This window comes from Pongo pygmaeus, chromosome 7, assembly GCF_028885625.2.
Source record: "Pongo pygmaeus isolate AG05252 chromosome 7, NHGRI_mPonPyg2-v2.0_pri, whole genome shotgun sequence".
Lineage (NCBI taxonomy): Eukaryota > Metazoa > Chordata > Mammalia > Primates > Hominidae > Pongo > Pongo pygmaeus.
The window spans coordinates 1524332-1552283 of NC_072380.2; the positions used below are offsets into that span (position 1 = coordinate 1524332).

Sequence of the window (27952 nt, forward strand, 5' to 3'; positions counted from 1 at the left end):
TGCCACAGTTGCTAAAGAAAACATCATACACGGCCCTTATTGAAGAGTGGTAAGACAGACTTGTCAACACAAAGAGTCAAATTTGTAAATTATTTGATGAGATTTATTCTGAGCCACATATGAGGGCTTTGATTGGTGACACAGCCCCAGGAGGTCCTAAGAACTGGTGCATAAGGTGGTTGGGTTCCAGCTGGATTTTATGCATTTTAGGGGGACAGAAGTTACAGGCAGAAAATAAGAAAAAGGCAAGACGATCCCCTGCCACCTCCATGACATCATTTCAGTTCTCTTCTCCAAACACCTCACAGCATCGTATTTCAAAATTTGGCTTTGTCATTTAGCAGTGTGTGGAGGTGTACATGTCGCCAACTGATACATGTCAGGTGTCCAGTGGTTTGGTCCAGAAAGGTGACACAGCTCCAGGGATGGAAGTGGGAGGTGTCCAGGTCATAGATGGATTCAACGATTTTCTGATGGGCAATTAATTGAAAGAATTATTATTGTAAAGACCTGGAACGAATAGAAAGGATTGTCTGGGTTAAGATAAAGGTTGTGGAGACCAAGGGTTTTTTTATCTTCAGAGCTCTTATTGGACCTAAAAGAGGTGCCAGACTCTTAGTTAAATCTCTCCTAGATCAGGGAAAAGACCTGGAAAGGGAAGGGGATTCTGGCAGGATGTGGATTTTCCCCTCAAGAGATAGCTGTGTGGGGCCCCTTCAAAATATGTCAAAGAAATATATTCTGTGGTAAAATGCTTGATTTCTTCCAGGGCCTGCTCTCTGTCATGTGATGCTATACTAGAGTCAGGTTGGAATGTAGTATCTTACTGCTACAGAGAGTCTGTTTTGTCAGCCTTAAGATCTCTGCTTCGATGTTAATGTGGGTCAGCTGTGCCTGGATTTCAATGGAAGGTGGGTATAAGGAGCCTGTCCGACCCCCACTTCCCATCACGGTCTGAACTAGTCTCTAAGGTTTACTTTGGAAAGCTCGTGGCTGTGGGGGTTGAGGGGGGGACCAGAATTTTATTTTTGTTTTACAGTCTCAAGGGAATCATGATAGGTGCAGGGGCCACTGCAGTGGGACTGGGCTCAACTCTGAGTATAACAAGAAAAACGGGAATACACAGCCACGGAACGGGTGAGGGTGGATGGAAAACTATGAAGAGGCGACATCAGGCCAGGGGGGTTCTTGCTAGAACCACTCAGCAGGATTCGTGCCACAGCCAGGCCAGGTGATAAGATACCGAGGGTGGGGGATGAGGAGTATGATATCGGGGGCAGGGAATTGTCACTGCATTGACCCAGCAGGATTCTTTTGGGTGAAAGGGGACGGGGGTCCCGGTCAGAGCCTTGAGGGCTTCGAGGACCCTGCCTAGAGTTAGGTCAGGTAGAGTCTTTGCCACAGTGAGGCGGAGAAGTGAGCACCTGATCTGCCGGAGTCCAGAGACCCTCATGCTTACTGCAGATGTGCTGTCAGCAGATCCTGAACTTGGGTTCCAGTTTTTTAAAGTGTTGTTTGCAAGCACAGCGGTCCTGCTCTCCCACCCACAGAACTACGATTGCTCACTGGTGAAGGACACTGTGGATTTAAAATCAGGGACATTCTTTTTCCCCTCTCGCTCATTATACATCCCTCTGAGAACACAGTCATTCTGCTCTGTTTAGGAAGAAGAAACAGGCAGAAGAGAACTCCTCCCATCCCTTTGCTAATGGCTGTTAAAACAGTCTGTCTTTTTTGTAATGGAACAACCAAACCTCCCAATGAGCGTATATTGCTTATATGACCAGAAAATAAGACAGTCCCCTGACACCTCGATTAAGTCATTTCGGTTGTCTTCTCCAGACACCTCATGGCATCGTACTTCAAAATTCGGCTTTGTCATTTAGCAGTGTGTGGAGGTGCACACATTGCTAACCTCAGCCTCACTGAACACTGTTTTTTTTCTATGACATGTGGATAATGGTGCCTGCCTCAGACACCTGTGATGTTTGAAAGAACCAATTTCCCAAAGGGCTTAGCCTGATGCCGGACACACCGTGCACCCAAGATGAATGTTTGTTGTGTCATTCGATCTGTCAGGGAAGGAGGTGAGACACCTGTGGGTGGTAGGGCGGGAGGGGAGTACACAGGCTGTAAACAGCAGTGCCCAAGCTGTGACGGAGCAAGCTGGGAATCCGCCTGGGTTTCATTCAGTCTTCCGCATCCCACATGGTTACTGCTTATAACTGTGATCAGTTATGCTTGTGATTGTTTTTTAGAAAACAAAACTATTTTATCGGTCTGCTTTAAAGATGGCCGAGTGGAAAGACGCAGTCCTGGAATGTTTAAATTCAAGCTGAAGAACTTACTGGCCACATGACTGAGCAAGTTATGGTTCCATCTTTCTAAGCCTCAGTTCATTCTTTGTAAGACAGGCCTCAGCATGCTGTGAGTGTGAATCCGAGGAACCCAGTGCTGCTGGAGAAAGGGGTCCGGTCCAGACCCCAAGAAAGGGTTCTCGGATCTTGTCCAGGGAGGAACTCAAGGCAGTCACAGAGTGCAGTGAGAGACAGCTGCTCTGATACAGAGTGGGGAGCCCGCGGAAAGCAGGAGGAGGAACATGCCGTCTTTGTTTCAAAGGCATCTTGTATCAGTGTAAAAGCCAAGCTATGTGTAAGTGCAGGTGGGCTGACAGTGTGACAAAATATAGTACTTGGTGGATGTAAATAAAGTTATCCTTGGCACTTCAGTGCGTACCTACATCTAAGCATGACTATAACCATCTTTTTTTTTTTTTTTTTTTCAGATGGAGTCTTGCTCTGTTGCCCAGGCTGGAGTGCAGTGGCATGATCTTGGCTCACTGCAACCTCCGCCTCCCAGGTTCAAGCAATTCTCCTGCCTCAGCCTCCCACGTAGCCGGGATTACAGGCTAGTGTAACTGCCAAACAGGTCCATGTTGCCTGCTGCCTAGACAGAGCTGATGTATCTAAACAGGTGAACTGCATAGAGAAAGAAAAATTCACACAGAGCTGGCTGTGCGGGAGACCAGAGTTTTATTATTACTCAAATCAATTTCCCCAAGAATTCGGAGGTCAGAGTTTTTGTTGTTGTTTTTGAGATGGAGTCTTGCTCTGTTACCCAGGCTGGAGTGCAGTGGTGCGATTTCAGTGCACTGCAACCTCCGCTTCCAGGGTTCAAGCAATTCTCCTGCCTCAGGCTCCCAAGTAGTTGGCATTACAGGCGTGCGCCACCACGCCTGGCTAATTTTTGTATTTTAGTAGAGACAGGGTTTTGCCATGTTGGCCAGGGTGGTCTTGAACTTCTGACCTCAAGTGATCCGCCTGCCTCGGCCTCCCAGAGTCCTGGGATTACAGGTGTGAGCCACTGTGCCCAGCCCTGGAGTTCAGAGTTTTTAAGGATAATTTGGTAGGTAGGGGGCCAGTAAGCTGGGAGTGCTGAGGGGTCAGATCAGAGATGAAATCATATGGATCAAAGCTGTCCTCTTGGCCCGAGTCAGTTCCTGGGTGGGGGCAAGATCAGATGAGCCAGTTTATCCAACTGGATGGCCCCAGCTATCCAGCAAGTGCAAGGTCTGCAAAATATCTCAAGCACTGATCTTAGGTTTTTCAATAGTGATGTTATCCCCAAGAGCAATTTAGGGAGGGTCAGAATCTTGTAATCTCCAGCTGCATGAATTCTAAGCCATAATTTCTAATATTGTGGCTAATTTGTTAGTCCTACAAAGGCAGTCTAGTCCCCAGGCAAGAAAAGGATTTGATTCGGGAAACTATAAACTAAGTTTCTTCCAAAGTTATTTTGGCCTACACCCAGGAATGAACAAGGACAGTTTGGAGGTTAAAAGTAGGATGGAGTTGGTTAGGTCAGATCTCTCACTGTCTCAGTTATAATTTTGCAACGGTGGTTTCACTGGTTTTAAGATGGAGTTTATTTTATTTTATTTTTATTTTATTGAGACGGAGTTTCATTCTTGTTGCCCAGGCTGGAGTGCAATGGCGTGATCTTGGCTCACTGCAACCTCCTCCTCCTGGGTTCAAGCAATTCTCCTGCTTCAGCCTCCTGAGTAGCTGGGATTACAGGTGCCCACCACCACACCCGGCTAATTTTTTTTTATATTTTTAATAGAGACGGAGTTTCCCCATGCTGGCCAGGCTGGTCTCGAACTCCTGACCTCAGGTGATCCACCCACCCTGACCTCCCAAACTGCTGGGATTACAGGCGTGAGCCACTGCGCCGGCCAAGATGGGTTGTTGATTTTAAAACGGTGTCACCCTGGCTCTCCTAGGTTCCTGTTCCCCTAACACCATGAAGGCTGCTGGCAGTTCTCTGGCCTCCAGGGAGGCCTCCACACACATTTACGCATGTTCTTAGACAATCCTAGGGACTCAAGGTTTAAACAAACCTAAATAAGCCAGCAGAAAAATAAATTTGAACATGTATGTCAACGTTTCCCACATGTACTAAAGGGTTATAACAATTTTGAAATGCTTATTTCAAACAGCGTTGGTAATTTAAACGTCCTATTTAATCCCCAAAACAGTCCTGAGAGGTAGATAAGGCAGTTATCTTCATGGTACAGGAAAGGAAAAAAGCGAGGGTCCAAGGCCAACTAAACCCTCAGCTCCATTAGCCCCCGAGGCCTCCCTGCCAGGCGGGGCGGACACTCCCAGTGCAGATGCTCTGTAGCCATCGCATGCTATCGGTTCTTTCAACGAACGTGTATTGATCACCAATTAAGTGGTGAGTACTCCTCTAGATGTCGATTCTAAAGAGGGAACAAAATACCTTAGAGAGAAGAAACATAAATAACTCGAATAACAACCTTAGCGAACTGCTGAAACTCCTACAGACAAAAACTCAGGCGTGGGCGCAGAAGGGCCGGGGATGCGCTCGGTCAAGACTTGAAGGCCCAGGGCTTGGGCCCTATGACCTCAGCGCGCGCCCCGGGGGGGCTCCGGCTCCGTCCACACCCGGAGCGCGACTCAGCCGCAGCCGGGCCGGGGCTGCTCTGGGGAACGGCGCGGTCGGGCTCTGCCGCAGCTTTCAGGTCCCCTCGGCCCCCTCCGGATGCAGCGCAACCAGGCGGCCCGCGGAGCTCCACGGCGGCCCCCATGCCCCCACCCGCCGTGGTTCAGCCCGGCCCCGCCCCTCCCGCCGGCCGTGGTTCAGCGCGCCCGCCGCCCCGCCCCTCCGCCGCCCGCCCCTCCCGCCGCCCGCCCCTCCCGCCGCCCCGCCCCTCCCGCCGCCCCGCCCCTCCCGCCGCCCCGCCCCTCCCGCGCCCGCCGCCCCTCCCGCGCCCGCCGCCCCTCCCGCGCCCGCCGCCCCGCCCCTCCCGCGCCCGCCGCCCCGCCCCTCCCGCGCCCGCCGCCCCGCCCCTCCCGCGCCCGCCGCCCCGCCCCTCCCGCGCCCGCCGCCGTGGTAGTGCCTACGCGGGGCCTCTCGTAGCCACGCCCCCGGGTGGGGGGGCAGAACGCGTGCGTGCGCGCGTGCGTGCGCGCGTGCGCGGGCGGTGTTTGAGGCCGGCCAGTCGTGACTGGGCGGCAGTGCGGTCAGTGACTGCCCGGAGTCCTGCAGGGGCGGGGCGACGCCAAGCGCAGGGAGCCCGGGTGAGAGGCAGCCCAGGTGAGCGCGCGGGGTGCCCGGGTGAGGGGCCAGGAACTCAGCTGAGGGGGAACCCAGATGGGCGCGCCGGAGCCCACGTGAGGGGGAGCCCGGGTGAGGGGTCGGGGAGCCCAGGTGAGGGAGCCTGGGTGAGGGGCCGGGGTGGCTCCTAGCGTCCGCAGTCCCAGCCCTGCCTTCCAGTGGGCGTGCGGCACCCCGGGCCGTGCCGTTCCCGGACAGCAGCTTGTGGGGGGCGTTCGAGCCCCGCCGCCCAGGGTCCTGCCTGCGCGGGTTGGGCGTGGGGGGCTCCTCACCGCGACGCTGACTTTGGAGTCCTTGAGCGGCGCGGATGCCGGACGGAGGGAGGGGACAGGCGGAGGCGGAGGCGGCGCCGTCGCCCCTGACCTCGCTTCCTGCAGACCGGCTGGGCAAGTATGGTCAGCTCACCTGTGTGCCCACGAGGCGGGGAGGCGGCTCCTGCAGAGCCACAGAGGTGCCGTCGGAGCTGCTGTCAGGGACAGCAGGTGTCACGTGGGTGTGGCCTCCACTGGTCACCGAGTTAGCTGGGGCGGAAGGGGACAAGGTGCTGCTCAACATGGTGTGGGAGGCGGAGGGACGCTGGGTCAATCAGAACCTGTGTTGGGGGAGGGACTCTGGGTCAGGTCACCAAAGTGTGCGGGGGAGAGAGCGGGCGCTGGGTCAGGTCAGCAGGAGGTGGGAGCCGCCTGGGCTCTGGGCCCTATCGCCAGCTGCTCTGGGTTGGGGTTGGGTGTGGACAGTAGGGAGGGGAGCCAGGGGCTCCCCAGCCTGTGTAGATTCTGCTGTGACTGTTCTCTGAAAGACTGGGGCGAGGCGGCTGTTTCTGACTCCTGTTTCAGTTTACCCTCTGTGTGAAATCTGTACCTATCCAGCTTCTGCTTACGTCACTCCTGTATTTTGATTTTTATTTACATACAACTTTTCAGGAAGGTTGTGAGAGGAAAAAGCAATGGTGAAGGAAGTGTAAGTGATTGAGGGAATATGAGATGGCCACAGCTCCCCACTGAGCTTGAACGCTTCTGTGCCTGCCTTTCAGACTGGCGTCATCGAGGCTGTGGTTGTTAAGGAAGTTCTTCCTGAGCATCCAGTTTCCATAAAAAGAGCACGGGTTCTCTAGGTGGCCTCAGAGATGTTCAATACAGAATGTCTTATGATAACGAGGAACTGGGCAAAAGCCTGGTAGGACACCGGGTAGGTAAATGGTGGAGTCCCTGCAGCCGTGTTACAGAAGAGGATTAGCTGTTGCTAAGAGAAGAGAAGCAGGCCAGGGAGCAGCTTGTATACTGTTATCCCCTTTTGTGTAAAAAGGAAGAGTTTATATCTAGAAAAACAATTGACCCAGCAGGCACCAAAAAATAGTGATGGTGCTTGGAGCTATGTAAGAGGATTGTAAGTTTTTATTTTTGTATTTTTATGCTTGTTTATATTTTCTGAATTTTGTGTATTAAACATGTATTTCTTTTGAGTTTGGAAAACATTTTTACAAACTATCAATGTATAATTTTCAAAATGTTAGAAGTATAATTCTCATGTAAATAGCTCTTGTCAGGTTATATTTCAGTCATTAATGCAGTATACAGCAAGATAGGAATGCCAGTTCAAAAGAGAATACACAAAACTAGGATTTTCTTAGTGAGTGGGTAACGGGAATGCTGAGAGAAGATTGCCGGATTAGATAATAAGATTGGTGAATATCCTGTGTGCATTGAAACCACAGGCTTTGGGATTTTCTTTTCTTCTTGATGGAAAGGAGAATTAACTTTGCAGATTGTAAAATGTGTGACCCGCAATCAGTGGTAGGTAGTTTAGTTATTTCTCCTAGAAAGTCAAGTGATTGTTGGGGTTGTAAAACACTGAACTTGCATTAACAGGGAAAAAAGCGTGCAATCTTTTTTTTCCTTTTTGACGTCACTTCCAAGTTTGGATAAATTATCTCAATGAAAAACAAAAATGCTGGTATCCATAGCAGTTTAGCCCCCGTAAACCAGAGTAGCGCATAGATGCATGACAGAGTCGAAGGGTTCCAGTGGCCACTGAGCCTGGTTCCTGGTCACACTGCAGCAACAGAGCTAACACTCTTACTGATGTGTTTGCATTAAGATTTTTTAAAAACTGCATGGCCCAGTGCAATAGAAGAGCTGAAACCACAGAATCTTATAAGACAAGCTTTTTGTATACATTTTCTCCAAAGAAAATGAAGATCTGCAGAGTCAAGAGATGGTGGGCTTCCAGGAGTTGTTTATTCTCCGGCTCCACTTCCTCTACTGCAGAGAGGAAAGGGGCTGGTGTGGAAGGGCTTGGAAGCCTTCTAGAGTGAAAGAACCAGATGAGTCCATTAGGTTCGGCCTCCAGTTTGTTTTTGTTTTTTGAGACGGAGCCTCGCTCTGTCACCCAGGCTGGAGTGCAGTGGCGCTATCTCAGCTCACTGCAAGCTCCGCCTCCCAGGTTCCCGCCATTCTCCTGCCTCAGCCTCCCGAGTAGCTGGGACTACAGGTGCCCGCCACCACGCCCGGCTAATTTTTTTTGTATTTTAGTAGAGACAGGGTTTCACCATGTTAGCCAGGATGGTCTCGATCTCCTGACCCGTGATCCGCCCACCTCGGCCTCCCAAAGTGCTGGGATTACAGGTGTAAGCCACCCTGCCCGGCCAGTTCGGCCTCCAGTTTTACCCATGGAAGGAACAGTGACTTACAGCTGTGCATGACACTTAAGGACTCCTTCATGTGGCCTGAGCCTTATGGTGCACAGCAAGGGAACAGTGGGAACCCCTGTGTCCCATTTTACATATCAAGAGTGAGAGGGTGTGGTTGGGTGAAGGAGCAGAAATAGAAGCAAAAGGAGAAGCTGAGCTCTTCCCATACTCCTTCTGTGCTGCCTGTCAGAACAAGGCCTAGCCACACTTCTGTGGGTGCCCGCCTTGTGACTTGGGGTGAACCACAGCTGTTCTCAATACAACGCTGATGCCACGAAGGGACAGCAGAGCTCTGCAGGACTCCAGGAAGACTGGGTGCTTGGGCTGGATCCTGCCTCTGGGACTGGCCTTCTACCCTCACGGCTGAGAGAGCTGAGGAGTTCACCTCCTTTGTGAACTCCTGGCTGGAAGATGCTGGTTGGCACTAACTAAACTCAGAGACCCACAGTAACGAGTTAGAGTAGAACAGCACCAGCTTACCCAGAAAGTCAGGAGGTTTGACCAAAGAATCAGAACGGGGGATTCGCTATAGGATTGGAAGGGGTAGTAAGCGTTCTGGTCTTTGTAATCTACTGTTTCTGCATCCCTAATTGGCACCTGTTCTCTGACTGCCAGGAGGGTTTGCCCACTCAGCTCTGGCTCACCTGTGTCTGTTTCCATGTCTTTCACGTATCTGCCAATTTTCTGTAGATACGGTAATCTCTCCAAAAAGGTATCTAGAAAGCTTGAGGACCTGGTAGCTATTTGCTCTTCCGGTGAAGATCACACAAACTAGTTGAACATCTGGCCATCTGGCTCGTAGTAGGTGCTTCATTTCCCACTGCTCTGTATGTTTCTTTTTTTTTTTTTTGAGACAGAGTCTCATCTTGTCACCCAGGCTGGAGTGCAGTGGCGCAGTCTCAGCTCACTGCAACCTCCACCTCCCGGGTTCAAGCGATTCTCCTGCCTCAGCCTCCCAAGTAGCTGGGATCACAGGCACGTACCACCACGCCCAGCTAATTTTTTGTATCTTTAATAGAGTTGGGGTTTGACCATGTTGGCCAGGCTGGTCTCAAACTTCTGACCTTGTGATCCACCTGCCTTGGCCTTCCAAAGTGCTGGGATTACAGGCGTGCGCCACTGCATCCAGCCTGCTCTGTGTGTTTCTTTTTCCCGTAGTCAGACACTGGGGTCCAGGGTGGTTAAGAAAGAAACTCGTTTTCTTTCTTTCTTTTTTTTTTTGTTTTTTTTTTTTTGAGATGGAGTTTTGCTCTGTTGCCCAGGTTGAAGTGCAGTTGTGTGATCTCAGCTAACTGCAACCTCCACCCTCCTGGGTTCCAGCAATTCTCCTGCCTCAGCCTCCTGAGTAGCTCAAATTACAGGTGCACGCCACCACACCCGGCTAATTTTTGTATTTTTAGTAGAGACAGGGTTTTGCCACGTTGGCCAGGTTGGTCTTGAACTCCTGACCTCAAGTGATCCACCCGCCTTGGCCTCCCAAAGTGCTGGGATTACAGGCGAGAGCCACCGCGCCCAGCCTGAAACTTGTTTTCTTAGCTTCTAAATAGTGAAATCAAGATCAGAACCCACTAAGCCAACTGCTCTTCTTGGCTTTTGGTTCTCGTGTTCTGCAGTCCCTCTCACTTTGACCAAACCAAAGACCTCCTGAAGTATCACTTGGGCTCACCACTTCCACTGAGGTGGATTTGAGTCATTGATCTGGGCAGAGCCTTCTGGAGTCGGGGATTCTCTCGTTTCAAGGCAAAGGTCCTACAGAAGTTAGCGGTCTTGGCCAAGAGGACATTGATGCAACTGTGGCAAAATGGGACCTATAAGCCAGATCTCATGACCTACTCTTGGAAAAGTACAGGAAGAAGTTTTACGAGAGGTCCATATTTTAACCTTTAACAGTGTTGTTCAGGGTAACCCTTGTAATGGATTGCTATTCCGTGCTTGATACCTGTCCTTTCCACCCAGCCTGCTTTTCTTTAATGCTGGTAAGCGGTCTCCCCTCCAAGCGTTAGGCTGCACTTGAAGTTGATGTGCTCCTGTGAAGTACATAGGGGTTCAACGATGCCTTGCTGCACACTGAATACCAGAGCCGAGTGCTCTTGCCAGCCCTTAATACCATGTTCAACCTGATTTGTCAACAAGCTAACAGAAGTGTGTTTGGAGATGTGTAAGTACACTGGAGTCTTGATAGAGCATGACCAGAAGTGTGGGTCACGAGGGCACACGTGCACATGGCAACCCGTCACTTGTCATCCATAGCATCTATCAGAGAGCACGCCTGTGTGCCCTGAACTCACACACCAGGGGCAGCATGACACGGGAGCATTTCTCTAGGGAGAAACATGAATACTAGTGCTGTCTTTCCCCACATTAGGGAGAAACATGAATACTAGTGCTGTCTTTCCCCACATCAGATTTGTGTTCACACAGAGCTAGTCTGTGTTAAAGCTGGAGTGTTAATGGAGAAACAGACAAACTCTTGTACTATTTTGCCTTTGATTATAGACCATTATCAAACCAAGAGGTTAGGAGTGATCAATTCTCCCTTGTCATTTGCATCAGGTCCCAGGACTCACATTCTTTGCATGCTTGTGTGAGCTAGTGCTTTCCATGTCCTTGGGGTGTGGTCACAGCGACCTTTTTGCCTGAATAATGATTGGCAAGTTTTTGCTGAATGGCCACAGTGAATGGCTCCTCCTATGCTTCTGGCTCTAGTCCTGCCGTCTCACAATTCAGTCAGTTCTGGGGTCTCTTCTGGAGAGCAGAGGGTCCAGCTGTGTGGGGAGTGCGGTGCTCCCAGCCCTGCTGTCTGTTTGCTGGGTGTTAGTGACAAGAGTCCCCACTTCCTGCAGAAATTCCATTATCTGGACAAGTCCCTGCACACTGGGTGAGGGGGGAAGAGGGGGGATCTGAGGCTTTGTCGGTAGCCATTCCTATATCCTCGTTGTGTGCCTGGGTTTCCTGCCATGTAAAAGGAAAGGCTGGAATCAATCACAGGTCCCTTCCAGTTTTGAGAACTTGAGACTCTGGTGTTTGTAGCTTTGCAGACAGGTTCAGGCTTCGGTAAAGTGGACCCCTGCAGCATGATTCAGCATCTGTTCATGTGTTCCATAAATGTTTCTTGAGGGCCCACTGTGGACCCAGTGCTGCATCAGGCAGAGGAGATGCTGTGATGGAAGGCAGGTGTGGTCTGTGCCCTCACAGAGCTTGCTGTCCAGTGGAGGTGAGGATTCAGTAAGCACTTGTAGTACCAAAAATGAGTGTTTGGGGCATGCATCAGGAGCTTGTAGCAAAGGTACTTAACCCAGTCCGTGGGACTCCCCTACTTTGGGAGGGCATCTGGAGCAAATGGCCTTTAAGTGAGGACCTGACAGGTAAGATGGCGCCAACTTGGGGGAGGTAAAGACTTTTCCAGGAGAGGGCCCAGCAGCTGCAGAGGCCCAGAGGTGCAGGAGAGTGTGATGTTTTCAAAGGACTGGAAGGTTATAGCATGGAGCGAGATGCAGGGGGTGGTGAGAGTGGAACCAGAGAAGGTATAATTGATAATCACATTCTGCAGAGTGCCATAGGTCACAGTCAGGAGTTCAGGCCTTCCCTGCTGCTGTTGAGAAGCCATTCCACGGCCTTAACCAAGAAATAACATGAAGAACAGGAGCACAGGTTCTCGTGACATCCTTGGGGTGTTAACTAGGATCAAACAGCAGAAGTTCAGTGCTGTAACAAAGTGTATCCCAGTGTAATGACTTAAATATGTTTCATCCTGCGATGCCTGAATTGTGTGACTGATTGGGACTGCTGTGAAGGCGGGAGCCTTGCTAATGGGGTGCACATAGGACGAGCATAGGACCTTGTGTTCCTGCCAGCACCGCCCCGGCCTCCTGTTCATGGCTGGACCGCTCTAGTTTTAGTTACATTTTCTTTCCTCCTATACTGTCAGTGGATGTTACCTTGGTATATTTATGCATCCTTGTAAGTGCATTAAGAATAAGGTACAGAATTAAATATTTTGTAGTTTAATGTTTGCGTTACTGGGGTAGTGATGTGTCCTTGCTTCTATTGAGTCAACATAAAATGAATGATCTTTCTTTTAGATTGAAGATGGATACGTGACAATCGCAGGGACCGCTGCACTGACTTCGTTTCCTTAGACAAGACACAGTGTAGGGCCCGGCCCGTGTTGGCCCCAGGACTCCTTTGGAATACAGCTGTGGACAATGAATCCTGCGAGCGATGGGGGCACATCAGAGAGCATTTTTGACCTGGACTATGCATCCTGGGGGATCCGCTCCACGCTGATGGTCGCTGGCTTTGTCTTCTACTTGGGTGTCTTTGTGGTCTGCCACCAGCTGTCCTCTTCCCTGAATGCCACTTACCGTTCTTTAGTGGCCAAAGAGAAGGTCTTCTGGGACCTGGCGGCCACGCGTGCAGTCTTTGGTGTTCAGAGCACAGCCGCAGGCCTGTGGGCTCTGCTGGGGGACCCCGTGCTTCATGCCGACAAGGCACGTGGCCAGCAGAACTGGTGCTGGTTTCACATCACAACAGCAACGGGATTCTTTTTCTTTGAAAATGTTGCAGTCCACCTGTCCAACTTGGCCTTCCGGACATTTGACTTGTTTCTGGTTATCCACCATCTCTTTGCCTTTCTTGGGTTTCTTGGCTGCTTGGTCAATCTCCAAGCTGGCCACTATCTAGCTATGACCACGTTGCTCCTGGAAATGAGCACGCCCTTTACCTGCGTTTCCTGGATGCTCTTAAAGGTAAGTGCATGCATCAGCAGAAGATGACATGTACCTCATGCATTTAATCACTGGCTAGAATGTCCTGGACGCCGCCATAAACTCAACAGCAGGCTGGATTGCAGCACATACATTCAGTTACAAACTCATTTTAGTTGAATGCAATTTTCTTTTTTTTTTTGAGACGGAGTCTGGCTCTGTCGTCCAGGCTGGAGGCAATTTTCTTAATTTTAAGTCTTTTAGGCTTTCTGTTCCTTAAGGACAGAAAGCTCAGTAGATCTTATGGATCAGTAGATAGCGTCTGGAAGCACTTAATTTTTTCCTTTCTTTTAATACTATATTTATTTATTTATTTATTTGTTTGTTTATTTATTTATTTTTTGAGATGGAGCCTCACTCTTTCACCCAGGCTGGAGTACAATGGCATGGTTTCGGCTCGTTGCAACCTCCGCCTCCCGGGTTCAAGCGATTCTCCTGCGTCAGCCTCCCGAGTAGCTAGGACTACAGGTGTGCACCACCACACCTGACTACCTTTTTTGTCTTTTTAGTAGAGATGGGGTTTCACTATGTTGGTCAGGCTGGTCTTGAACTCCTGACCTCGTGGTCCGCCCGCCTGGGCCTCCCAAAGTGCTGGAATTACAAATGTGAGCCACTGCGCCTGGCCTCTTTTAATACTTTAGAAAAACTGAAGTAATATCTGTGCGTACACACATACCTTGCTTGCTTTTTATTTTTGAATAAGGTTGTTTTACTAGTGCTCAGAAGTGTTGGGACCTAGCATAGTTATTTGCCTAGCACTTTCTTTCTGTTTTTGAAGAGCATGTTTTAAAAATGTTTGTCACTTGATTGTCATATTGATGTCAAAATGTTCTTCATGTTAAACTCTTTAAATTTTTTTTTTTTTTTTGAGACGGAATCTCGCTCTGTTGCCCAGGCTGGAGTGCAGTGGCATGATCTTGGCTCACTGCAACCTCCACCACTCGGATTCAAGCAATTCTCTTGCCTCAGCCTCCCAAGTAGCTGGGATTACAGCGCCCACCACCACGCCTAGCTAATTTGTGTATGTGTGTGTGTATTTTTAGTAGAGATGGAGTTTCACTGTGTTGGCCAGGCTGGTCTCGAACTCCTGACCTCAGGTGATCTCCCCGCCTTGGCCTCCCAAAATGCTGGGATTACAGGCATGAGCCACCGTGCACAGCCTTAAAATTGTTTTTACATAGATTCTTGCTATCTTTTATGACCCATCACATTGTTTATGGGATATTTGATATGAAATTTGAGATCCTGCAAATGTTCAGCCATTCACACGAATGGGTCATGTTACTGCGTATTTCTTGTGTACAGGAGACTGGTAGCCTTGAGAGGAAAAATAAGCATAACAAATCCCTCCTGCCTTCAGGGTCTAGGTGGGTAGATGGTATCAGTCCATCAAAAGTGCACTGCAGTGTAAACAGTACAGACTGTTCATGCATAACCACCATGGACACCAGCCGGGTGTCAGATACTATGCTGGCACCTGGGAACTCGAGGAAGAACTTGTGTTCCTGCTGTCCCCTGAGGCTGGCCCCATTTGGCACCAGATGGGGTGTGTGAGCGCAGTGACAGGAAAGTGCAGAGAAACCATGGCCCCAGATGGGGACCCTCTGCAGGAGAAGCAGGTGAGCACCTCAGAGTTAAGGCAAGTGAATGAGGGTGAGTGAGGCACAGTCGTCGCCAGTACAGAGCCTCACAGGGTGGCCATGGAGGTAGATGGAGCCTACGGCAGGCGATACTGGAGACATCCTTGTGAGTGAGTGGTTTGGGCGGTGGCAGGAGGAGTTTGGGGGCCGGTGTGATTTGGGTAGACCTTACCAAGGAAGAAGGGTTGGAACCATGAATGGTTTGAAAGAGCCCCTCGAGTGACCTGGCTACTGAGTTCCCTTGCCGAGCAAATGACTGAATATGAAGCTGCTGGTCTAAGTGTGGGGTCATTTTGGGAACGATGCTGTGACCTGGGACCCCATCAGCATCCTGGGTGCAGCATGCAGTTTTCCAGTTTTCTCTTTGTGGGCATTATTTCCATAAGAGTGCAGACTTCTGGGGATGCAGGGGCAGGGCTGTGACTTCCCCGGGTTTCTCTGGTGTGAGATCAGTGTGGAGTGGAGAGGTGTGTGCTGGAGGAAGAGACCTTGGCCTGTGCTCTGCATTGCCTACTCCTCTCACCTGGAAACACCGGACTTTAGGAGTCACTCGGCTGTGGCAGAAAATAAAGTTCTTGAAAGGAAAGCAGAGGCGCTCACTCACATCGATGCCCTAAACATCGATACCACATCAGTGTCCCAAGTGGTAAATAGTGACTAAATTATTAATACATCCCACAAGATCGTGTGCTTGGGGTCATTAGTGTATTTTGAGAAATAGATTAATAGTTATCTTGTATTTTTTTTATTATTACAAGTTCTTTAAAAACAACAAGAAAGACGTGAGTCTTTCTGTCTCTCCAGTCCTCAGGGGAAAGGAGTGTTGGATTTCTCCAGGGTTTTATCTGTGCTTCTCCTGGAGCCAGGTGTGGGGACAGCGCCTCCTGCAGGATTTGCCAACACAGGCGTCTCCAGCAGTTCTCCCTCCCCCGGTGTGGTGGTGGAGCCCAGCCTCCAGGAGGACAGACTCAGGGAGTGAGACTTTATTTTGAAGTTTGCACATTCTCTAAAGCTTTTAGTGTGCTGTTTGTGTAGAATGGAGAAAGGGTTATTTAAGTATTTACTTCTAACCCTGCTCATGTTAACTTTATAAAGCCAACAGACCCCAATAACAGAAAATTATAACCTAAATTAATATAGCTCAGGGCCAGTATGTCTACATAGTTCTATTTTGATCTAGTTGAAATACTAATAAATGCAGTAAGAAAACACTATGTCTAAAATATTGAAATTCTTTGAAATTCTTTTAAAGCTGATAGATTCTTGCATAGTAGTAGGGCATTAGGATTCAACATTTCTCCCCCATCAAGGTCTGATTTGATCAGAACTAAAGGATGTAAAGACAAAATATTACCATCAATTTAGGATGGGTGTCTAAGTTGAGCACAGTGGCTTTTTCTTCGTATTTCTGTCTTAGATTTGGTTCTACTATTTATCCACAGACTCACTAGTTCATAATACAAATGAGGTGATATAAAAACACTGTCAGGCCAGGTGTGGTGGCTCACACTTGTAATCCCAGCACTTTGGGAGGCCAAGGCAGGCAGATCACTTGAGCCCGGGAGCTCAAGACCAGCAACATGGCAAAACCTCGTCTCCACAAAAAATACAAACATTAACTGGTCATAGTGGCACACGTCTGTAGTACCAGCCAGCTGGGAGGCTGAAGTGGGAGGATCACCTGAGCCTGGGAGTTCAAGGTTACAGTGAGCTGTGATTGTGTCACTGCACTCCAGCCTGGGCAAGAGTGAGACCCTATCTCAAAGAAAAACAACAACCCACTGTCAGTTTTTATATATTTTGTATATATACGTGTGTGTATATATATGTATGTATACAGTCGACCTTCTGTATCCATGGGTTCTGTGTCTAGATTCAACCAACTGTGGATCAAAAATATTTGGGAAAAATTTAAAATAATACAACAATAAAAAATATAACAAATAAATGCCAATAAAATGTAACAATTTTATATAGCATTTACATTGTATTAGGTATTATAAGTAATCTACAGATGATTTAAGGAGGAAGGGACAGTGTGCTTAGGTTATATGCACATACAAAGCCATTTATATAAGAGACTTGAGCATCCGTGGCTTTAGATATCTGCAGGGAGCCCAGGAACCAGTCCCCCAAGGATACTGAGGGCGACTGTATATTTAAGTATGGATATAACTGCTGGGCTCCAGAGCTTTGCATGTGTTATGTCACAGATTTTGTTCCTGTAGATTTTGCTGCTTTTCTCAAAGCCTTTGGTGACTTTGACTACAAAAATTTTAGTGCCTTAGTAAAACCAAAGAACTCTAAGTTCTCAAGCTTTGAGTTTTTCTAAACTTAAGGTAGTGATTGCATTCTGATATGACTATTGGTAACTTAAGATGACTACTTTCAGTAAGTGAGGAAAATGGTGGAGAACTTTTTGTGAATTGTGAGGGAATGGTGAGTGAATGAAGACTGAGCTCGCGAGAGCCTGAGGCTGAGTGCGCGGTGTACTGTACGGTTCATCACTGTGTGGGGCCTTCCAGCTAGTGTAGAGGATTCTGACGTTCAAAACATCGACTCTTCAGTGTTTTGTCTTCAGACACACACTGTTTTCACTCCTGTTGATACTGTATGCTCTCTTGAGGAGCAATGAGCACTCTTGCAGGCCCTGTGCCAGGTGTCGGGTCATAACAAAAACGATTCTCAGTCTTCCGTAAGTGGGAATCTGTGGGAGGCACATGTGGCGTGGCACACAGACAGAAGATTCTGGAAGCTGAATCTGTGAGGGGCACACGTGTGTGGTGGTGCTCCAGCACACACGACAGAAGATTCTGGAAGCTGAATCTGTGAGAGGCACGCGTGGGTGGTGCACACATGATGACAGAAGATTCTGGAAGCTGGAATCTGTGAGGGGCACACATGCGTGGCAGTGCCCCGGCACACAAATGATGACAAAAGATTTTGGAAGCTGGAATCTGTCAGGGGGATACTTGCATGTGACTGTGCTTCTGTTCACACAGAAGGTTCTGGAAGCTGGAATCTGTGAGGGGCAGCTGTATGTGTGGTCATGCTCCGGTACACATGTGATGACAGAAGGTTCTGGAAGGTGAACTCTGTGAGGGTTGGATATGCATGTGGCCCTGCTCCTGTATACGCACCTGTGATGACAGAAGGTTCTGGAAGGTGAAATCTGTGAGGGGCAGATGTGTGTGTGGCCCTGCTCCAGTACACACACACGTGATGACAGAAGGTTCTGGAATCTGGACTCTGTGAGGGGCACACGTTTGTGTAGCCATGCTGCAGTCCACTGCGTGGCAGAAGGAGCATTGTCTTTCCTTTGGTTTTTGTCAGCCGTATGTTTACTTGATAAATGCTTGAGTGTCTTCAGTTTGATAACTAGCGAAGGAAAACAGTGTGTGAGACTTCTGGTGTCCTTGCGACTCCACGCATAGGTCTGTGCCTGACCGCAGTGCACCCACATGTTCACTCGAACAGGGGTACTGGGATTGTCTTAGCCATGCTGTTCATTTGGCCTCAGACTGAATCCTACTGAAGTCTCATCATCAGTGGAAAGGGCTTGTGAGCTGAGTTTGTCCACGCAGCAGAAGGGTGGGCAGCAATCTGGATGGTTTACACAGACACAGTGAGAGACGTTACCCAGACCCAAAAGAGTACACAGCATGTGATACCATTCCATATACAGTCATATGTTGCTTAACGACGGGCTGTGTTCTGAGAAATGTGTCCTTAGGCTGTTTCGTCATCGAGTGGCCGTCATAGAGTACCCTTCCATATGTCTAAGCCAACTCCACACTTGGCTCTATGCAACAGAGCCCATTGCTCCCAGGCTGCATACCTGTACAGCACATGACTGTACTGAATACTGTAGGCAAGTGTAGCACAACTGTAAATATTTGTGTATCTAAACATACCTAAACATAGAAAGGTATAGTAAAAATACTGTGTTAAAGATGAAAAATGGCACACCTGTGCAGGGCGTTAAATGGGAATGGAGCTTGCAGGACTGGAAGCTGCTCTGGGAGAGTCAGAATGAGTGGTGAGTGTGAGGGCCTAGAATGTCACTGTACTCTCCTGTAGACTTTATGAACTCTGTGTACTTAAGCAATGCTAAATTTATATAAAAAAATTTCTTTAATCGTAAAGTAACCTTAACTTACTGTAACATTTTTAAATTTATATATTTTAAATTTTTTAAACTTTTCCACTCTTTTGTAATAACACTTAGCTTAAAACACAAATACATTGTGGGTGTGTGTATATATATATATACATATACATATATATATTCTTTATACCCTTATTCTGTAAGCTTTTCTTAATTTTCAAAACTTTTTTTTAAATTGTTGAAATCTAAGATGCAAATACACATTCACCCAGCCCTGCACAGGGTCAGGATCATCCATATCACTGTCTTCCACCTCCACATCTTGTCCCACTGGAGAGACTTCAGGGGCAGTAACAGACATGGGGCTGCTACCTCCTATGATGACAGTGCCTTCTTCTGGACCCTCCTGAAAGACCTGCCTGGGGCTGTTTATAGTTAACTTTATTTTCATCAGAGAAGGAGTACATTCCAAAATAATGATAAAAAGTATAGTATAGTAAAATAGTAAATGATAGGAATTGTCCAGCTCCATTATAATCTTGTGTGGAACCACCGTCTATACACTGTGTGTTGTTGACTGAAACAAAGGTGCTGAGCCCTGGACACTGCTGTAGGTACAGTTGTCCGGCCTCACCTGGGTGTGGGCCCACCTGGTACTGCCACTATGGGTCTGAGGGAGGTGTGAGATCGAAAACTTGCCTGTGCCAAAGTCCAGCATTGTCCTTCACCACTTTTGGCCCTGGTGGTTGTGGCCAGTTGTCAGAGCGACTATACTGTTTACCACCCAGACAAGGATGTCAGGGACTGCCCCAGGCAAACCAGGATCTGCAGTCACCCCAGGGGCTGAGAACCAGCTATATTTGTGACTTTGGCTTTAGACATATCAAGAACCTCCAAGAACTTGTAGCCTAACTCTATAATTTCACAAGTAAGAAATAAGTTATAGTATTAACTCTTCACATTTCATTTCAATCCCATGTCACTTAACCGTCCGGAACTGACAGCCGTGGGTTCTTCTGGTCTGCGTGGGTTTCTCCCCTGTCCCGTTCAGTTTGGAGGCTCCAGGATTGTTTTGGATCCTGCTTCCTCTGCTCTTCTTCCTGAGTGTTCACTGTGCCTCAGCAATGCTGAATGCGTGGGAAGCCTGTGGTCCTGGCCCACCTTGAGGTGGCCCCAAACCCAGGTGGGAGTGTTTCATTTGCACCTGGGGTTGGGGTGAACTAAGTGCTTGGTATGTTTGTGGAAAGCTGCACTGGCGGTCTCTGAAGGCGTGTGTGTGCATGAGGGTGCTATGATGCACATGCGGGAGCCCTGAGGTCCCCTCTGAGACCCGGGAAAGACTCCCGTGACAGTTGTATGAGGCAGGCTGGGCTACTGCATTCTGCTGGCCTTTCTCTTCTAATTTTCCTCGCATTTATTTTTTCAGTCCAGACTTAGAATGGATGCTCTTTGACTCAGGATAGGATTGCATCCCAATAAGCCCATCGTAAGTTAAAAATATTGTGTCAGAAATGTGCAGCCTACCGAACATCATGGTATATAGCCTGGCCTGCCTTTAACATGCCCAGAAGACTTGGATCAGCCTACGTTTGAGCAAAATCATATAGCACAAAGCCTGTTTTACAACAGAATGCTGAACAGCTCACGTAATTCAGTGAATGCTATACTGAAAGTTGAAACAATGGTTATGTGGGTACTTGAAGTACAGTTTCTACTGAGTGTGTATCATATTTGCACCATAAAATCAAACAATTGTAAGTCAAACCGTTGTGAGTAGGGGACTGTCTATAACAGCTAATATACCTGGGGCTTTAAATATTCAAAACTACCAGAAGAACATGATAGAATTTTTTATTTTATTTTATTTTTTTGAGACAGTCTTGCTCTTTCTCCAGGCTAGAGTGCAGTGGCACGATCTCAGCTCACTGCAACCCCTGCTTCCCAGGTTCAAATGATTCTCATTACTCAGCTTCCCAAATTAGCTGGGATTACATGGTGCGCCACCATGCTTGGCTAATGTTTTTGTATTTTTATTAGAAATGGGGCTTTGCCATGTTGGCCAGGCTGGTCTCAAACTTCTGACTTCAAGTGATCTACCCACTTTGGCCTCCCAAAGTGCTGGGATTATAGGTGTGAGCCAGCGTGCCCAGCCCAAGTTAGAATATTTTGCCGGGGAGGTATACTGTGTTAGTCAGCTCAGGCTGCCGCAGCAGACTGCCATAGACTAGGCAGCTTGAGTAGCAGAAATTCCTTTCTCACAGTTTTGGAGGCTGCAAGTTTGAGATCAAGGCACCAGCAGATTCATGTCTGGTGAAGACCCACTTCCTGGTTTACATGGCCACCTTCTGGCTGTGTCCTAGCATGGAGGAGGGGAAGGCTCTGGTCTCTTTCTCTTCTTATGACACTAATCCCACCATGGGTCCTCACCCCCAAGACCTCATCACTTCCCAGGGTCTAGGTATGGGAGCTTGATATACCTGTGTCTGGTTTTGCCAAATAAGTATTGTTTATTTACTTAATATGTGCAAATTCACGATAAAACAAAGATTGAAGGGATACCAAAAGAAAGGTTGAATTTATCATAGCTTTAGGGAGCAGAAGTCAAAGAGCAAGAGGAGCAGGAGAACAGCATGCGTGGGCAAGGGTCAGCCCTGCTGGCCCAGGTGCGCCCACGGAGCTGGTGGCCTCCTTTCAGAATGAAGTCCCAGTGAGAGCAGAGCCCTGGGGAGGAAATTCTGTTGCTTTGAAATGAATTTGTTTTGTTTGGTAAGTAAGGTAGCAAATACCTTTTTGTGATGTGAAGAATGAATTTTGGCAGTTTCGTATTGACTTGCGCATTTGTCTTGTCTCCATGCAGGCGGGCTGGTCCAAGTCTCTGTTTTGGAAGCTCAACCAGTGGCTGATGATTCACATGTTTCACTGCCGCATGGTTCTGACCTACCACATGTGGTGGGTGTGTTTCTGGCACTGGGACAGCCTGGTCAGCAGCCTGTATCTGCCTCATTTGACACTCTTCCTTGTCGGACTGGCTCTGCTTACACTAATCATTAATCCATATTGGACCCATAAGAAGACTCAGCAGCTTCTCAATCCGGTGGACTGGAACTTTGCACAGCCAGAAGCCAAGAGCAGGCCAGAAGGCAACGGGCAGCTGCTGCGGAAGAAGAGGCCATAGCTGCTCCAGCCAGGGCTCCTGGGCAGCCGCGGATCTGGCACACCGATTCTGGGAAGCTCCGTGAATAATGGCTTTTGAATTAATGAGGCAGTGAATGTTTTGTATTTGTTCTAAGGGAAATACTAACTTTATTTCTCATTAGCATTAATTTTGAAGTAGCTACAAAGTATTTTTAAGAAATTATAATTTTGTGACTGTCCTGGCAGGTTCTGTCAGTTTAGCCGTGCCGGACCGTGTCAAGCATCTAGGAGAGGAGTCCATGGTGTCCAGACATCCGGGTATCACACCTGTTTAGGAGTGGGGTGGCTTTGAATGCTGGAAATAGCTTCATAGTGAAGTGCCTCCCACAGGGCGGGTGGGTCAGCGTTGACTGTTTCCAGCCACACACTCATATGCTGTGTGTCTTATTCAGAAGTCACATTCTTTTCAGTTGGAGAGAATTGGGCTAAGATAGAAAATAACATGATTTGTTCCTTGTTAAAGTTTCCCAGCGTATGAAATTCTAAGCTGGGTGGGGTGGCTCACACCCAAAGTAATTCCAGCACTTTGGGAGGCCGAGGCAGGTGGATCTTTTGAGGCCAGGAGTTTGAGACCAGCCTGGTCAAGACGGTGAAACCCCATCTCTACTAAAATTACAAAAATTAGCCGGGCGTCGTGGCACACACCTGTAATCCTAGCTACTTGGGAGGCCAAGGCAGGAGAATTGCCTGAACCCGGGAGGCGGAGGTTGCAGTGAGCTGAGATTGCACCACTGCACTCCAGCACTCCAGCCTGGGTGACAGAGCAAGACTCTGTCTCAAAAAAAAAAAATTCTAAACCGAAGTGTACGGCAGTGCCATCTGGTGGCAAATGGTACAAAGACAACGCTGAAGGGTAGTGACTCCTGTAGCAGCAGAGACGCCTTGGAGTTTAACCCGCACCAACCAGAGCGTGGGCTGGTCAAGATGAAATCTTGCAAGTTTTTTTTTTTTTTTTTTTAAATCATGGTACCTGTTCTAAAATGAGAAGTTATTATTCATACTGTATTGCTCATTTGACAAAATAAGGTGAGTATTTCGTAATCAGGTTGTCTGGGTTTTAAAGCTGTTTTTAATTGACTGAGTTACCTACAGGCACCCAATCTAGACCCTAATTCTGTGGTTGGTGTTCCTCTGTAGATTTCAAGACAAGTAGTGATGTCATTTTCCCCCTGAGCTGTAGGGTGGACCTGGACCCCTGAGAGATGCTCAACTGCAGGGTCCTGGGGTCCCTAGAATGGTCCTGCAGCAGCCCCTGGCAATGAGCTGCCTGATGATGAGTCCCAAGGTACATTGTTCCTACTGTTTTATACCCAGGTAGAAGTTATACACCAATTTAGCAATTTTGTTAACACATACAGAATTGTGTGTGTGTGTGTATGTGAGTGTTTTGACATAAATGTGCAATTAAAATTCAAAGTTTATTTTTTATCACAAGCACCTTTGAAATGTATGTAGAAAACGTCGGCTGCTCATGAGAATCATGTGTGACTTATGTTCCTTATGTTTTATGGAACTCTCGGAACAGTGTTTTGTTTTTGTTTAGTTTTTGTTTTCGTTTTTTTGAGACGGAGCCTCACTCTGGCTCCCAGGCTGGAGTCCAGTGGTGTGATCTCGGCTCACTGCAACCTACACCTCCCGGGTTCCAGGGATTCTCCTGCCTCACCCTCTCAAGTAGCTGGGATTACAGGTACCTCTACCATGCCTGGCTGATTTTTTGTATTTTTAGTAGAGGCAGGGTTTCGCCATGTTGGCCAGGCTGGTCTCCAACTCCTGACCTCAAGTGATCTGCCCACCTTGGCCTCCCAAAGTTCTGGGATTACAGGCATGAGCCACTGCACCTGGCCTGTAGCAGTGTATTTTGATTGCTGGTGCTTTAACTTTATTGACCAAGGTGTATAGTAACCTATTTATCACATTTTACGAAGCGATTTTAATCTTAAACCCATCGAGCAAATGGTGTCCCTGCTGAAACTTTTAACTAGAAACTTCACACCTGGCAGGCAGCACTCTCTGCAGTCGTGCCCTTGTGGAGTCAGCAGGAGCTGGTGTTTTTCAGCCAGACAGAGGCATAATAAAGTGACTGATGTTTACAGAACCCAAATGATGTCTTCCTCTCTCTCAAAATAAACTAACTTATTCATATTGCTGTGAATGCTTTATCTTGGAGATACAAAATATAATGATAAATTCATCATGTGTTCAGAATTCGATTTGGAGTTGGAAGTGGACAGCCTAATTTTTATCTCACCTCCACTAGGACTTTGGCCTTCCCAGGGGTCCACACTTTACCTCCTGTATCTTCATACGCGTGTTTGGATGCATGGAGATGGAGGTGCCGTAGAGAAGCACAGGCTCACCCTCTCTGTCTAGTGTCACCCACACATTGGTCTGGGGACCCCTCAGTGCAGAGCCTGAAGTTGGGGGTTTTGGGGTGGAAAAGGCTTCATGAACTGTTAGGATGCGTACACCTTCCAGATGGCACAGCACTTTCCCATGGTCCTCACTGGCCTCAGTCTCCCTGACTGGCAGTGTGAGGGGATGTATCTGTAGTGGAGCATGGTGCAAGCGACATTCATGAGCTCTGACTTCTTGGTGCCAGGTTGGTGTGAGCCTGGGCCTGGCCCACTCAGCGGCCCACACTGGCCAGCATCCATCTGCACGTGTGCGCTGCGTGCTTCACATCCTCTATTGAGAGTTACAGCAAGTGTTAAACGAGGTGAGTTCACATAACAGGAATTCTGGAACTGCTTGAAAACTAGGAAGATTGGGCAATATCGGCCCTAACTCCACCCGATGGCAGGTGACCCGGATAGAAAATGGCCCTGCCTTTAGCCAGGATGTGGCTCTCCAGCTTGGCTTCGGTGTGATCACTTGTCACCGCGCTTTCTCTTTTGATAGTGAAATCCTTCTCCATACCCATGTTTTGTTTTGTTTCTTAAGTTGGGAAACAGAATGGGCCAGGGAGGTTGAGTGACTGAAGACCAAGGGTTGGTGCAGCCTCCTCGCCGCACTACAGGGGCTGGGCCGCACAGGCTTCTGCCCTTCTCGGTGTCCAGGCTCCTTGGGCGATGCTGGAGTTGTCATGGCGGCAGTTCAGTGTGAGATTTTTTACCAGGTATTGTGCTTAAGGGACGTGATTTTCCATTTTCTTCGCCCTGACAACTTGAATGAAATGGGCACTGTTGATTCCACTTCCGTCGAGGAGCCTCGGGGCTCAGAGAGGTGATGACGTGCCCAAGGTGATGCAATTCGTTAACAGCCGTGCCTGCCTTGGGCACAGGCTCTGGCGCCAGAGCTGGGCTCTTCAACACGGCATTTAGTGCAGAAAGTCGTGCTTCAGGCAGTATGGGCCACTGTAACAAAACACCTAAGACTGGGCAGTTTATAAAGAACAGACATACAGGCCAGGCACGGTGGTTCATGCCTGTAATCCCAGCACTTTGGGAGGCCGAGGTGGGTGGATCATTTGAGGTCAGGAGTTTGAAACCAGCCTGGCCAACATGATAAAACCCCATCTCTACTAAAAATACAAAACTAGCCGGGGGTGGTGGTGCATGCCTGTGGTCCCAACTACTTGGGAGGCTAAGGTAGAAGAATTGCTTGAACCTGGGAGGCAGAGGTTGCAGTGAGCTGAGATCACGCCATTGCACTCCAGCCTGGGTGACACAGTGAGACTCCATCTCAGAAAAAAAGAACGGACATCATTTCTCACAGTTCTAGAGGCTGGAAGTCCAAGATGAAGGTGTGGGCTGATTAGTTTCTGCTAGGAACACTGCATCCTCATGTGGTGGTGGGGATGGAAGGTCAAGAGGCCTCAGCTAGTTCTCCGCTGCCTTTTTATGAGGCATTAAGCCATTTGCAAGAGTAGGGGGCCCCACCTCTTAATACCACTGTAATGACAATTACAATGTCATGTGAATTCTGGAGGGGACACGGTCACACTGCAGCATTAGCACCCGGTGAATGTGGTTCTCTACCGTGTCAGAATTTTGTGAGCTCCACACAGGCAGGGTTGCATCTGTTTTATTCTCTGATTGATCCTAAGCCCCATGTCCCTGGCACGGGATGGCTGCTTCGCAGTGGGGAGTGGATGAACCAGTGATACCCAGGGCTGCCAGGCAGGGCCCTGCAGGGGACAGACCCAAGGGCTGATATGGGGACGTCTGCTGAGGGGGGAATTTACCATGGTAAGGGCAGGGCTGGGAGAATGGGCAGCCATTTTCTCCCTCACACAGGGTGCCTGGCAAGACCAGCAGCTGGAGGTGATGTCCTCAGTAGAGAACAGTGGCCACTGGAAACGTGTGGCTGGAAGGGGAAACTCTCAGGCCTCTGGTGGGGACCAGCCTGGGGTGGGGTCGGCCAGGGTCAGCTGCCTTTCCATCATGCTGGGACGGAGATGTTGTGTGCGTGTGACAAAGCATTTGATAGCATGCCAAAAGTTTCCTCCATTTTGTGCGTGTCAAGTGTTTGACCAGGTCAGAAGTCTTGTTCTATGCGAACGTGCTCACGCAGACAGAAGCGGAGGGGCTCTGTTGCTGTGCCTTCACGCTGCTGAACCGCAAGGGTCTCCTGCTCATCAGGCTTGCGGCTCGGCCGCAAAGTGCGTCAGGTGTGCATCCTGGGTGCTCCTTTGTGCTCTGTCCTACGGTGACACAGGCAGCGTGGGGTTAGACAGGTACCGGTCAGATTACGGTGGCACAGGTGATGTGGGGTTAGACAGGTACTGGTCGGATTACAGTGGCACAGGCAGTGTGCAGTTAGACAGGTACTGGTCGGATTACAGTGGCACAGGCAGTGTGCAGTTAGACAGGTACCAGTCAGATGCATGGACTCCCTACACCCCTGCTGTAGCTTCGGCAGTAAAGACAGGACGCACCCACGTCATAAGAGGAGCACAGGCAGGGGTGTTGGTGTTAGGGCAGCCTTCAGGGTCTCCAGACCCCGGCCCCACTCACACGGCAGCCCAGGAGGGAAGGGCAGAGTCCCAGGTGTCACCTGGTGGGTCTCCCAGGAGCTGCCCCTCCCTGGAAGTCACAGGACAGGAATGACAGATCAGGGAACTGCAGGAAGCTGCCACCTCTGGGGTCTGAACATGCCCAGCCTGCGGGGGCTCCATCTCAGGGTCTTCGAGAGCCAGACAGTCTGCCTTGTGCTGCATACCTGGCTTTGCTCTGTGCAGAACCCAGCACATGTGATTTTGTGTGACATGCCAACAACCTGGCTCCCAGGACAGGAGGCCTGCCCTTGGGGAGTGGCTGCAGGAGGGTGGCGCGGGCACCAGTGAGTCTGTCTAGCCTTGTCACAGATGCATCACCCACCCTGTGGTCCTGATTTCAGCTCACCTCAGAGTAAATCAGAATAAACCGCGCCCAGACTTTCACGAATGCATGTTGACACTTTCAGTTCACCCCTTTCTTTGCTAACTTTCTTCCTATTTTCTTCCAATGCGAGAGCTTATTAATTCAATATTTATCATTTTGAATAACTTTTCTCCTTTTTAGTAACAAAATGTACTTCACTATTAGTAAAATGTATTTACTATTTTAGTAACCAAAATATACTTGCCTAATCATGTTTAAAATATAGTGATGTGAAAAATTCAGACGTCTCTATTTCCTTTCTTCCGATGACTCAACCCCAAATGTCTGGAATTGATTCCGAAGTATCCAGGACCCGGAGCCAGCCATCCAAGAGGAAAAAGAAACCACACCCTTCCTTCTGGGAACCTGGCCAGGAACCCCAGAGCACAGGCGCCTGGCCTTAGTGACACTTCATTTCCACATCTGCAGGCCCATGGAGTGAATTCATTTCTTTTCTCACTGCATGTATTTTGCTTTTACTGTTGTGCTGTTTCACACTTGGCAGCCTCAGTTAGCACTCCAGCCCACCTGAAGCCGTGCACAGCCCATTCCTG

General features: G+C 48.8%; 2 protein-coding genes across 3 annotated transcripts; both read left to right on the forward strand.

Moving 5' to 3' along the window:
• Window positions 1–2954: 2954 nt before the first annotated feature.
• Window positions 2955–27638, forward strand: CLN8 (CLN8 transmembrane ER and ERGIC protein). Of its 2 annotated transcripts, none has more exons than XM_063668498.1 (3): window positions 2955–2973; window positions 12412–13077; window positions 21701–27638. In XM_063668498.1, exons 2-3 carry the CDS (start codon window positions 12535–12537, stop codon window positions 22016–22018), a joined length of 861 nt encoding a protein of 286 aa, XP_063524568.1. In that variant the 5' UTR covers window positions 2955–2973; window positions 12412–12534; the 3' UTR covers window positions 22019–27638. The 2 variants fall into 2 exon arrangements, with proteins under 2 accessions (XP_063524568.1, XP_054353957.1); XM_054497982.2 differs by lacking the exon at window positions 2955–2973 and adding an exon at window positions 5459–5619.
• LOC129042244 (uncharacterized) lies at window positions 26223–27638 on the forward strand. Its single transcript, XM_063668497.1, has one exon. The coding sequence runs from the start codon at window positions 26223–26225 to the stop codon at window positions 27084–27086; it is 864 nt and encodes a 287-aa protein (XP_063524567.1). The 3' UTR covers window positions 27087–27638.
• Window positions 27639–27952: the final 314 nt, after the last annotated feature.

Bases quoted from the DNA above. Each gene is read 5' to 3' on its own strand.
- CLN8 (XM_063668498.1), top strand. From the start codon at position 12,535: ATGAATCCTGCGAGCGATGGGGGCACATCAGAGAGCATTTTTGACCTG. The intron at 13,078-21,700 runs GTAAGTGCATGC...GTCTCCATGCAG, and splicing joins TTTCCTGGATGCTCTTAAAG to GCGGGCTGGTCCAAGTCTCT.
- LOC129042244 (XM_063668497.1), top strand. From the start codon at position 26,223: ATGGTAAGGGCAGGGCTGGGAGAATGGGCAGCCATTTTCTCCCTCACA.